Raw genomic sequence first — 13,929 nt, forward strand, 5'->3', positions numbered from 1 at the left:
GCAAAATAACAGTTTCAGAGCAAGATTTAACGGAAGAGAAAGAGGTGAGCTACTCTTCATAACTTTGTTTAAGCATTTGTAATAAAATATAAGTCGAATTCTGCTTGTTTTCTATTAGTTTAGAGAATACAATATCGTTAGAATACTTTCGTGAAAGACATTTTGATAATGAATTGGAATTTTTAAAATTGAAATCTTTTTTCTAACTATTCATAAACGATGAAATGGGATTCGGTAAAACGGAGCAACGGTAGGATAAGAACTAGCAGAGGAATCCGAATTAATAGGAGAAAACTTTTCCAACAGATGCAACGCTCACTGCAATTGTCATGAAATATATCGAGCTTAGAACACCAATCTCTGATATCAGAAATCTTTAATCAGTTGGGTTATGATTATCTATGTTAACGGAAATGTAATTATGATTATTTGTTTATATAAATCTGTTTGTTTGTCAGTCTTGTTGAATTATCACATCGCTGGCGAGGTTCGTACCATAGCCCACTTTGCATTTTCAACATGGCACTGATGTTTTTATTACGCTGAAATTAGACAAATGTTTGAGCGTTTCAGTGTGTGTGATACAAGTAAATCAGTTTCAGTATTTTATACTTTCTTTCCGCATATACTGTTACTGTAGTTGTATTATGAATTACTTCTGTAGATTAATTTCATTCTGTTGATATTAATTTCACAATGAAATGTAAATTTAAAGGGCTTCAGATTCATCAACAGTCCAGAAAGTTTGTTTGCTCTGTAAATTTAGGAGGCTTCAGATTCATTAACACTCCAGAGAGTTAGTTTGTTCCGTAAATTTAGGATGCTTCAGATTTATTAACAGTCCAGAGAGTTAAGTTTTGCTTCTTAAATTTAGGATGCTTCAGATTTATCAACAGTCCAGAGAGTTAAGTTTTGCTTCTTAAATTTAGGATGCTTCAGATTTATCAACAGTCCAGAGAGTTAAGTTTTGCTTCTTAAAGTTAGGATGCTTCAGATTTATCAACAGTCCAGAGAGTTAAGTTTTGCTTCTTAAATTTAGGATGCTTCAGATTTATCAACAGTTCAGAGAGTTAAGTTTTGCTTCTTAAATTTAGGATGCTTCAGATTTATCAACAGTCCAGAGAGTTAAGTTTTGCTTCTTAAATTTAGGATGCTTCAGATTTATCAACAGTCCAGAGAGTTAAGTTTTGCTTCTTAAATTTAGGATGCTTCAGATTTATCAACACTCCAGAGAGTTAAGTTTTGCTTCTTAAATTTAGGAGACTTCAAATTTATCAACAGTCCAGAGAGTTAAGTTTTGCTTCTCAAATTTAGGAGACTTCAAATTTATCAACAGTCCAGAGAGTTAAGTTTTGCTTCTTAAATTTAGGAGACTTCAAATTCATAAACAGTCCAGAGAGTTAAGTTTTGCTTCTTAAATTTAGGAGACTTCAAATTTATCAACAGTCCAGAGAGTTAAGTTTTGCTTCTTAAATTTAGGAGACTTCAAATTTATCAACAGTCCAGAGAGTTAAGTTTTGCTTCTTAAATTTAGGAGACTTCAAATTCATAAACAGTCCAGAGAGTTAAGTTTTGCTTCTTAAATTTAGGACACTTCAAATTCATCAACAGTCCAGAGAGTTAAGTTTTGCTTCTTAAATTTAGGATGCTTCAGATTTATCAACAGTCCAGACAGTTTTCTCTGTAAATTTAGGAGACTTCAAATTCATCAACAGTCCACAGAGTTAAGTTTGCTCCGTAAATTTATGAGGCTTCAGATTCATCAACAGTCCAGAGAGTTAAGTTTTGCTTCTTAAATTTAGGAGACTTCAAATTCATCAACAGTCCAGAGAGTTAAGCTTTGCTTCTTAAATTTAGGATGCTTCAGATTTATCAACAGTCCAGACAGTTTTCTCCGTAAATTTAGGAGACTTCAAATTCATCAACAGTCCACAGAGTTAAGTTTGCTCCGTATATTTATGAGGCTTCAGATTCATCAACAGTCCATAGAGTTAAGTTTGCTCCGTAAATTTAGGAGGCTTCAGATTCATCAACAGTACACAGAGTTAAGTTTGCTCCGTAAATTTAGGAGGCTTCAGATTCATCAACAATACACAGAGTTAAGTTTGCTCCGTAAATTTATGAAGCTTCAGATTCATCAACAGTCCTCAGAGTAAAGTTTGCTAATTAAATTTAGGAGGCTTCAGATTCATCAACAGTCCACAGAGTTAAGTTTGCTCCGTAAATTTATGAGGCATTAGATTAATCAACAGTCCACAGAGTTAAGTTTGCTCCGTAAATTTATGAGGCTTCAGATTCATCAACAGTCCACAGAGTTAAGTTTGCTCTGTAAATTTAGGAGGCTTCAGATTCATCAACAGTCCACAGAGTTAAGTTTGCTCCGTAAATTTATGAGGCATTAGATTCATCAACAGTCCACAGAGTTAAGTTTGCTCCGTAAATTTATGAGGCTTCAGATTCATCAACAGTCCACAGAGTTAAGTTTGTTCCGTAAATTTAGGAGGCTTCAGATTCATCAACAGTCCACAGAGTTAAGTTTGCTCCGTAAATTTAGGATGCTTCAGATTCATCAACAGTCCACAGAGTTAAGTTTGCTCCGTAAATTTAGGAGGCTTCAGATTCATCAACAGTCCACAGAGTTAAGTTTACTCTGTAAATTTATGAGGCTTCAGATTCATCAACAGTCCACAGAGTTAAGTTTGCTCTGTAAATTTATGAGACTTCAGATTCATCAACAGTCCACAGAGTTAAGTTTGCTCTGTAAATTTATGAGGCTTCAGATTCATCAACAGTCCACAGAGTTAAGTTTGCTCCGTATATTTATGAGGCTTCAGATTCATCAACAGTCCACAGAGTTAAGTTTGCTCCGTAAATTTAGGAGGCTTCAGATTCATCAACAGTCCACAGAGTTAAGTTTGCTCCGTAAATTTAGGAGGCTTCAGATTCATCAACAGTCCACAGAGTTAAGTTTGCTCCGTAAATTTAGGAGGCTTCAGATTCATCAACAGTCCACAGAGTTAAGTTTTGCTTCTTAAATTTAGGAGGTTTCAGATTCATCAACAGTCCACAGAGTTAAGTTTGCTCTGTAAATTTAGGAGGTTTCAGATTCATTAACAGTCCACAGAGTTAAGTTTGCTCCGTAAATTTAGGAGGCTTCAGATTCATCAACAGTCCACAGAGTTAAGTTTGCTCCGTAAATTTATGAGGCTTCAGATTCATCAACAGTCCACAGAGTTAAGTTTGCTCCGTAAATTTAGGAGGCTTCATCATCATCAATAGTCCACAGATATAAGTTTGCTCCGTGAATTTAGGAGGCTTCAGATTCATCAACAGTCCACAGAGTTAAGTTTGCTCCGTAAATTTAGGAGGCATTAGATTCATCAACAGTCCACAGAGTTAAGTTTGCTCCGTAAATTTAGGAGGCTTCAGATTCATCAACAGTCTACAGAGTTAAGTTTGCTCTGTAAATTTAGGAAGTTTCAGATTCATCAACAGTCCACAGAGTTAAGTTTGCTCTGTAAATTTAGGAGGTTTCAGATTCATCAACAGTCCACAGAGTTAAGTTTGCTCTGTAAATTTAGGAGGTTTCAGATTCATCAACAGTCCACAGAGTTAAGTTTGCTCCGTAAATTTATGAGGCATTAGATTCATCAACAGTCCACAGAGTTAAGTTTGCTCTGTAAATTTAGGAGGTTTCAGATTCATCAACAGTCCAAAGAGTTAAGTTTGGTCTGTAAATTTAGGAGGTTTCAGATTCATCAACAGTCCAGAGAGTTCGCTCTGTAAATTTAGAAAACTTCAAATTCATCAACAGTCCAGAGAGTTAGTTTGCTCCGTAAATTTAGGAGACTTCATATAGTATTGTTAAGTCACGTGCCTTCAAGTTAGATGAACAGTGCTTTAAGTCACTCTTATACTAAATATAAGGTCGTGAGTTGTTTTCGGCCAGTTGTTCAGTGTGATAACGCCTAGATAACGATGCCTATCAGGAACAATATGTCTTATATGGGATATTTATATACATTAAAACTTAGCCGATGCGGAAATCAAGAAGGAAATTGCAGGGTAACAATATACAGAAGTGCCTGATTTAGTGAGGAACCCGAAAACCGTGACGTAGCGTGCTAAGAGAAGAAAAGTGGGATGACATTTGAAATTCTTCTTCTGATTTCATGCGTGCTAGTTTTATCTGTGATAAAAGTGAAAGTGGAGAATAGATCATAGCAACTATTTTGTGTGAGAATAAGGGCGCGGTTCGAAATATTGAAATATGCAAATGTTAGGGCAGGTTGTGTATACTAGTAGGATAGCGTAAGGCAGGGATCAAAACATTCCTAAACGACACAGTAACATGCTACTTTAAAGGGTAGGATGGGCTATTTTTTTAGTTGGTTATTTAACGACGCTGTATCAACTACTAGGTTATTTAGCGTCGATGAGATTGGTGATATCGAGAGGATATTTGGCGAGATGAGGCCTAGGATTCGCCACAGATTACCTTGCATTCACATTACGGTTGGGGAAAACCTCGAAAAAACCCAACCAGGTAATCAGCCCAAGCGGGAATCGAACCCGCGCCCGAACGCAACTTCAGACCGGCAGGCAAGCGCTTTAACCGACTGAGCCACGCCGGTGGCTAGTAGACTATATGTATATGCTACTTGAAAGCGCATTATGTCTACTAGGGGTGTAGGATAGGGTAGGTAGCTATCAAACATGACACAGTATCATGCTACTCGTATTCATTACGGTAGTTGGAATAGCATTACAGCATACATACCTACCCCAAAAACCCACCGGGCCACATCCATTGTGCATGGCGGTCGACTCACAACTGCATTATGAATTACGCATAACATTGCTCTCTCTGCGATAACCATATCATACTCATTTAGTGATACGATCACATACTCGTGCAATGGTGCACGACACGGCGGTCGATTCACAACTGAAATCACATTGCTCTCTGTACGATAACCATACATCACACTACCATCTAGTGTTGCAACAATATACACTGGATGCCATATGACATAAGATATCTCGTGATATTATCGCTTAACTTTGAAAATGAAAGTTGTCATGACATGCCTCAAATTTGGTACTCTGATAACCTCCCAAGAAGTCAGTCTAAATCATAAATGATTTTAAAATTACTAATTATGGCTACATTTCGGTAATGAAGAGCATTACCAGCAGCTTCTATGAAATGGTGAGTAATTGGGAGTGTTGAAAAATTGTATTTCCGCGAAAATATGAAAATCCATGTTTTGCTATATCAGACTACTACTTTATTTTTAGTAGGTTATTTTACGACGCTTTTTCAACATCTTAGGTTATTTAGCTTCTGAATGAGATGAAGGTGATAATGTCGGTGAAATGAGTCCGGGGTCCAGCACCGAAAGTTATCCAGCATTTGCTCATATTGGTTGAGGGAAAACCCCGGAGAAAACCTCAACCAAGTAACTTGCTCCGACCGGGAATCGAAACCCAGGCCATCAGGTGTGGACTCAAACTACTTTATCTTTGTACTTACTATAATCAGGAAATATAAAAACACAAAAGTGGAGTTCACAGTCTCACCTTCTAAAATTCTTTTCAGATTTGCAGTCATCTATCAGTTAAGTGAAAACTACTTATTCTTCAAGATCCAGATCTTGTAGGTCACCATGACAACAACCGAAGCACTCGTATCTCCACCATGGGTTGACAAGAAAAGATTGGAATTGTGGCTACGGGAATACCACGGCGAAGTAACTGTGACGGACGTAGGTGTAGAAGTTTCCACGGCCAAAGGCGATAACTACCTGAGCAGTATTCAGCGGTTGAAAGTGAAGGTCAAAGGAGGTGACGTATTTCCTCTTCTCGTTAAAATCTGCATGGAAGGGGGAGAGGCTGCCGATATCATGAAGAATAGCATCATCTACAAGAAAGAAAAGGAGATATACAGCGATATCTTGCCTAAAATACACGCCCTTCTACAGAAGGCCATGCCAGGTAAAGCATACACTTCCCTCGTTTCCCGCTAAATGTGTAATAATTTTTAAATTTATATTCGGTTACTAGTTGTGAGTTAGACAATTGAATCGGTTATTGTTGAAAGGAACTAAGTCCACTTTTTAAAGTTTGGAGATAATCGAAAAAAAAAAATGATTTGTGAATAATCTATCGAAGATTAAACCAAAATATATTGTACACATATATTTCATATGTACAATATATTTTGGTTTAATCTTCGATAGATTATTCACAAATCAGTTTTTTTTATTATCTCAAAACTTTAAAAAGTGGACTTATTTCCTTTCAACAATAACCGATCAATTGTTATTCGAAGGCAACGGTGATTTTTAATTTGCTATATTGGTATTCCCAAGAAACTAGTTCGATTAATTAAAATGTGTCTCAATAAAACTTACAGCAGAGTCCGTATAGGCCAGTTTCTATCTGATGCTTTTCCAATTCACTGCGGGCTAAAGCAGGGAGATGCACTATCACCTTTACTTTTTAACTTCGTTCTAGAATATGCCATTAAGAAAGTTCAGGATGACACAGAGAGTTTGGAATTGAACGGGTTACATCAGCTTCTTATCTATGCGGATGACGTGAATATGTTAGGAGAAAATCAACAAACGATTAGGGAAAACACGGAAATTTCATTTGAAGCAAGTAAAGCGGTAGGTTTGGAAATAAATCCCGAAAAGACGAAGTATACGTTTATGTCTCGTGATCAGAATACTGTACGAAGTAGAAATATAAAAATTGGAGATTTATCTTTCGAAGAGGTGGAAAAATTAAAAAAATCTTGGAGCAACAGTAACAAATGGAGGAAATTAAACACAGAATAAATGTGGGAAATTCCTGTTATTATTCAGTTGAGAAGCTTTTGTCATCTAGTCTGCTGTCAAAAAATCTGAAAGTTAGAATTTATAAAACAGTTATATTAGCGGTTGTTCTGTATGGTTGTGAAACTTGGACTCTCACTTTGAGAGAGGAACAGAGATTAAGGGTGTTTGAGAATAAGGTTCTTAGGAAAATATTTGGGGCCAAAAGGGATGAAGTTACAGGAGAATGGAGAACGTTGCACAAAGCAGAACTGCATGCATTGTATTCTTCACTTGACATAATTAGGAACATGAAATCCAGACAGGGCATGTAGGACATACGAGCGAATCCAGAAATGCTTATAGAGTATTAGTTGGGAGGCCGGAGGGAAAAATACCTTTGGGGAGGCCGAGGCGTAGATGGGAGGGTGATATTAAAATGGATTTGAGGGAGGTGGGATATGATGATAGAGACTGGATTAATCTTGCACAGGATAGGGACCGATAGAGGGGTTATGTGAGGGCGGCAATGAACCTCCGGGTTCCCTAAAAGCCATTTGTAAGTAAGTAATGGTGTATTGTTACTTCATGGCGGTCGTATAGCTCAGTTTGTAGAACAAACATCTAAGTACTGGAACGTCCTGTCAATTCCATTTGGTGACGTTGCAAAAACGTATTATACGCCAGTGTATTCAACTTAGTTTGCTGTAAAGGGTAAAGCGGTCTGAAAGTGGTGTCGATCACACTACCTTATTATAAAGCGTAAGTCGTGAAAGTATGGAACTGTACCTTCGTGACTTCTACTGGTCGTTATGACATTTAGAGTGGAGGGTTTTAACTTTACATTCTCCCAATAACGGCACTCGGTGTATTTTTAATTTTCCGAATACCTTTGATTTATCCTTTAACGGTTACAAGAAAAAAGCGATTCTAAACCGCCACGATTACAGTGGTCACAGAATATCTCCAAGCTTGATGATCGTTACGGTAACGATTTCGATTCCTGGAAGCAGACTTGCGGGTGGAAGAGACAGGTGTGTCGGCATTATCTGTTTGAAAAAAAATTCTTCATACTGCTGAAATGAAAAACAACCACCCACTGTTAATATCAGACTCATTTACTTCACTGGAATAGAAGAGCTACATACAGAGAGATGAATAGTCGATTTTTTTAGTTTTGACATACACGCATAACAATCCGTGCTATAGAAACACTTGTTTGTTTCTCCTTATCTCACCGTGCTTTCTGTGTGACGTGCGGTAGGCTCGGAGATATTTTAGAAAGTTACAGTTGTTCCAATTGTTTCATTGGTTACAGCACATAGAGACTCTTCGAATGCAGTATACTTGATTTAATTAGCGGTCTGAAGCTATATATATATATATATATATTGTTTTTGAGAGTTATGTTAGAACGACGGACTAAGAACACTGTAGGGATTTAGTGCATGTAAATACATTATGGTACAAGATACACGTGAAGTCATCAATTTTTCAAATAGCACTACACACTTTAATCATGTTATATGGATTACACACATTAAGACGAGTTCAAAAATGTATCACAATGTTACCTTCACAATCAATAACAACAACAAAATGCAAAATGAATGCCAGCAGAACGTGCCGTTTGTTGTGGTGCCCCATTCATCTTGTGCATTAACTTACACAAAACGAAAGACGACTGACGTCCGTACACGTCGTGTGTTGTGTGTTTGCTGTCTTAACATGTAAACAAGTCACAATAACTGTCGACGCGACAATCCACGTACAGTGGCCTGCACGTTCTCTGGACCTGTCGCCACTTGACTTCTTCCTGTGGGGAACTGTAAAGGACAGCGTGTACCAGAACATTCTGACAACACCATACGACATTCAGCAACGCATTCGACAGGCTTGTGTGTCCATTCAGCCAGCAACATCCCCGGCAGTCATACGGTCCTTCGAATTAATGTGAATAGTCACAATTTGGAACATTTTCTGTGACTCTCAAAGCATAACATTATCACATTGGAAGTACGTTTTTGTTTCGTTTTGTTGTTGTTATTGATTAGGAAGGTGATATTGTAATACATTTCTGAACTCGTCTTAATATGTGTAATCAATGTAACATGATTAAAGTGCTATTTGCAAAATTGATGACGTCACGTGTATATATGTGTAGTATATATGTATAGTTTATATATATATATATATATATATATATATATATATATATATATAGATTTAGCAATTCTTATACATATAAAGGAATTTTCGGAATGATATCTGTTGAATGAAAAACGTTGATTGTTCCCTGCAGACAGTTTCCAACCTCTGGCTCCGAAATGTTACTATGCCTGCAAAGCCTTCGTAGTGATGGAGGATCTGACGGCTCTAGGATTCAAGATGGAGAACCGTCGTGTTGGACTGGACCTGCAGCACTGTCTGCTCGTCATGCGTACCATAGCCAGGTTTCACGCCGCGTCAGTAATCCTGAACCAACGGTACCCAGAGTCCATAAAGAAGTTCCTCGTAAGCTTCTACCATGATCCAGGCACGGTCAGTGCTTGGTCAAAATTCTTCTCAGGTAGGCTACATTAATAATTGATTTTCTTATTGAATTGAACAGATAAGTTAAGCTTATACGGAGACACAATCCACTGCAGTGGCTGCCAATAAATTATATGTTTACAATTTATAACCACCTGCACACAAATAGTAATAATAATAATGATAACAATAAATAGTAATAGGCCTAATGTCACCATTATAGTCTATTTTTATACTATTTCCTTAATTATTTTCCACGATGAAGTTGATTCAACATTGTTTCTGTATCAGCCTGTTTTTGTGTTTCTGTGAGAAAATTACAACTCAGAATTTATTGTGCAAATCTTTTATGCTCGACCATGCCGAAATGTAGGCCTAGTAATTATACACCTGATAGTATCCCTTTAATGTACCTCATTAAAGTACACCTATTCATTATAATTCAGTTGTTCAGCCAATGAGAAATCACCATTGTACCATTATAAAACCGCAAGTATCGATTATTCTCGGATATGCAATCGAAAGACAATTAGCGAATAGTCACGGAGGCTGGAAATCCAATACAGTCGCAGAAGGTTATGTTCTGTTACTATAATAATTAGCGTTAATTGTAAATAATATTCAAATAAATTCAATTTGCCATCTCGTTTTTCAATTCTAAATCAATTTCCAGGTTATATCAAGACTAATCTTCATGTTATTCTCTAGATTATATCAAGGTCAATGACATTCTTGCCTCGGAAAACATCAATACTTTCGCGTCTGCGCACATCTCACAATTCAGGTCAGTTCCTCTCCTTACTTACATAACCATAACATGAATACTTATGAATAATTTCAAGTTAGAAATATGGTCGAGCATAAAAAGTCGTATGAAACTTGCCTATAGTGGTAATTAAGACGCTCGTATGAAAATTATGAAACTCGCTTGCGCTCGTTTCATAAACAAACATACTCGCGTCTTAATTACTACCATTACAGGCTCGTTGCATAATGTACTATTAGGCTATGTTACTTCTGGAAAAGACCTGTAGAACTGAATCATAGCAGTTCCATAATCCTGGAAGGAACGTATCAAGTTGATATCATTTTCATCCTAAAGCGCAAGTATCTGAAACATGACTGTAGTTCTTTAGAAGTATACAGCCTCAGGAAATCATTCGTAAGGAACTGTATCTAGGGATGTGTCGAAGATTCTTAATAGTGCGTTCCTCTGGTTAATTGTAAAGTAGCTTCAGCTCCTCTCTCTGGATTCTTCTGCAGACAAATTATTTAGGATAGAAAAAGAAAGTTGCATGCCATTACCAATGACATTTTTAGCAAGTATTATGGAACATTCAACCAATTTCCTTATTCTTAGCGGTAAAGTCATAGGGTATCAGAAGCAAAGGGGTACAAATGACATTTCTAAGAACATGAGTTAGGTACATCCAGGGAAAGCTAAAACATTCAAAATTTTAGTGGCAAAGGGATGCATCTTTTAACCATATCATACACTAAAATTTAAATAAAAAATTTCACAGAATTTACGAAATCTTAAGTACTTTCAACCACATTTTTTGAAAAATAACTTAAGTGTACTTATACCCCATTGTTTCTGACCCCCCTCCCCATATATAAAACTCAGTGGCAAAGCTAAGGTGTAAATATTGGATAGGCTGAAAAAATCTGCTTACCTTATATATTTTTATAGAGCAGATGTTTCTCGGCTTTTCTGTAAAAATGTTTTTTGACACGGACCCCACAAGAAGATGATGACCATTAATTTTCACTCCCAAACAAAATACAGGTATAGCAATATAACTTATTTGTCTTAGAGCACCCTGTTAGCCAAGGATATTTCTTATAAAATTGTTATTTTATTGTTTAATTAACTGTCCGAAGACACGTCTGAAATTTACAAGTTATACCAGTCTAGTATATACAGTCACGAAGCTCAATACATAATAAATATGCATCCATAGATAGTTGCTAACCACTAGGATCGCTACTATCGCCTCGTTACAGAAAATGCTAAATAGTACCTGCACAGTCTATTATTTCCAGTACCCTCATAAATTCAAGCTTCGTGACTGTATATACTAGACTGTGGTAATACCAAGAAGGCACCACTTATGAGGCAACTAAGCCAAGAGATAATGGGATGGGATGGTCAGTTTCTTTCCCCCTCCATTGCATACATCGCCGACTAGATACATATTACACTAGTCAGATTTCAGATGCATACAAACAATTGAAAATTGAAATTTTCTATTTTCTCTTCCTCCAAACGCTATTTTAATATGTAGATATAGTGTTGATCTTCTATCTTTGTTGTTGTGTCGACCTGGTTGGCGAGTTGGTATAGTGCTGGCCTTCTATGCCTAAGGTTTCGGGTTCGATCCCGGGCCAGGTCGATGGCATTTAAGTGTGCTTAAATGCGACAGGCTCATGTCAGTAGATTTACTGGCATGTAAAAGAACTCCTGCGGGACAAAATTCCGGCACATCCGGCGACGCTGATATAACCTCTGCAGTTGCGAGCGTCGTTAAATAAAACATAACATTTTAACATTCTGTCTTTGTAAGCTCATTTTGTTTCATACGCCTAACTTGAAAACGGATTCTCTTTTAATTCTGCAAATACTTCTCTCATTATGAGCCATTTTATACAAAATTAGTATGTAACACACATGCATGTACTTTTGATTAAGCTAACAATCAATAACGCAGCGCATTCATAGAACACCAAAAAGCGCGGCGTATTATATCACGATGTAGGGGGTAGCCACGCCTCTGCTGCTGAGTCGTAGCAAATCGACGCCCTCTCCTCCCCCGACTTCCCTCAAACTTACGGGTACCGCTGCCTGTGAATAAGGCTGTCGCGCGTCGCTACAAGGCTTCTGCCACAAGCCTCTCGCACTGAACTGTCCATTCTGGAATAACTGCCAAGAGGATCGGAGTGAAACATGTGTTACGATACATGATACATCGTTATTACAAACTTATACTGTTACTAAATATAACTCAAATTTTTTGGGTAGGCTAAGACTCAAAACTCTCTTAAGAGCTTCGGCACTCGTTATTAAAACTTAAAATAGGCGTTGGAAATAATTACGAACATAACTATATGTTAAACTGGTTTCATACGTATGTCAGGAATGGCGACGACCCTGGTAGAAGAACTGGACACGTGGTCGGAGGATTTCAAGAAGTACGCAGACGTCCTGCGTCGCCAGATACCCGACGTGATGAAGCTGGTTCAACAAACCATTGAACGCGACGACTCATCGTTTAACGTGCTGACCCACTCTGACTTGTGGGTCAACAATATCCAGTTCAGCAGGGACGGAAGCAGGGCTCGACTTGTGGACTTCCAGCTGGCTTACTGGGGCTCGCCGGTCATAGATCTTCACTATTTCATAACCACCAGTGCTACCCTGGAAGTACGCATGAATAACATGGACAGAATGTTACAGGTCAGGAGCGTAAGGCAATATAATATTATCTTAAATCCAGATTAAAAGTTTGTACATGACATTATGTCTCTGACTCTTGATAGGAATTTTGAAGTAACGATATGCCTTCATCAATAGTATTAGTCCCTGGACATGAAGTTGGACGACCGGCTTTACATATTTTGTTATATTTGTACGAATCAAATTTCTGCCCACTTAAAAGACAAAACTAAAATTATTTCAATAATTTATTATCATAATACACTGCTGCTGTATTAAATTGACTGAGTGTATTGCAAATTCAATCAATGGCTTTCCCAAAACACGTATGAAATATTTCTTATAAAACAATTTTTATACAGATTTGTATTCGACAGATAATGGAGAAAAAATGGGAGTATAAGGGTACAGTGCATCAGTTATTCATAGATTTCAAAAAAGCATATGACTCGGTTATGAGAGAAGTTTTATATGATATTCTTATTGAATTTGGTATTCCCAACAAACTAGTTCGATTAATTAAAATGTGTCTCAGTGAAACGTACAGCAGAGTCCGTATAGATAAATTTCTGTCAGATGCGTTTCCAATTCACTGTGGGATAAAGCAAGGAGATGCACTATCAACTTTACTTTTTAACTTTCCTCTAGATTATGCCATTAGGAAAGTCCAGGATAACAGAAAAGGTTTGGAATTGAACGGGTTACATCAGCTGCTTGTCTATGCGGATGACGTGAATATATTAGGAGAAAATCCACAAACGATTAGGGAAAACGCGGAAATTTTACTTGAAGTAAGTAAAGAGATAGGTTTGGAAGTAAATCCCGAAAAGACAAAGTATATGATTATGTCTCGTGACGAGAATATTGTACGAAATGGAAATATAAAAATTGGAAATTTGTCTTTTGAAGAGGTGAAAAAATTCAAATACCTGGGAGCAACAGTAACAAATATAAATGATACTCGGGAGGAAATTAAACGCAGAATAAATATGGGAAATGCGTGTTATTATTCTGTTGAGAAGCTTTTATAATCCAGTCTGTTGTCAAAAAATCTGAAAGTTAGAATTTATAAAACAGTTATATTTCCGGTTGTTCTTTATTGTTGTGAAACTTGGACTCTCACTTTGAGAGAGGAACATA

At 37.1% G+C, this 13,929-nt stretch overlaps 1 protein-coding gene across 2 annotated transcripts in view; it reads left to right on the forward strand.

The window, feature by feature from the left end:
- The window catches only part of LOC138713147 (uncharacterized), a 15,282-nt gene continuing 1,353 nt past the window's right edge, over positions 1-13,929 (forward strand). The window contains exons 1-4 of one of the 2 annotated variants that reach the window (XM_069844968.1): positions 1-44; positions 5,603-5,997; positions 9,124-9,390; positions 12,491-12,810. In XM_069844968.1, coding sequence (XP_069701069.1) covers positions 5,670-5,997; positions 9,124-9,390; positions 12,491-12,810 — 915 coding nt within the window. In that variant the 5' untranslated portion in view covers positions 1-44; positions 5,603-5,669. Of the gene's footprint in view, positions 45-5,341; positions 5,503-5,602; positions 5,998-9,123; positions 9,391-12,490; positions 12,811-13,929 lie in introns of those variants that run through there. The other variant, XM_069844969.1, reaches the window with a different exon arrangement.

The sequence above is a fragment of the Periplaneta americana genome, chromosome 14 (assembly GCF_040183065.1).
Source record: "Periplaneta americana isolate PAMFEO1 chromosome 14, P.americana_PAMFEO1_priV1, whole genome shotgun sequence".
NCBI lineage: Eukaryota > Metazoa > Arthropoda > Insecta > Blattodea > Blattidae > Periplaneta > Periplaneta americana.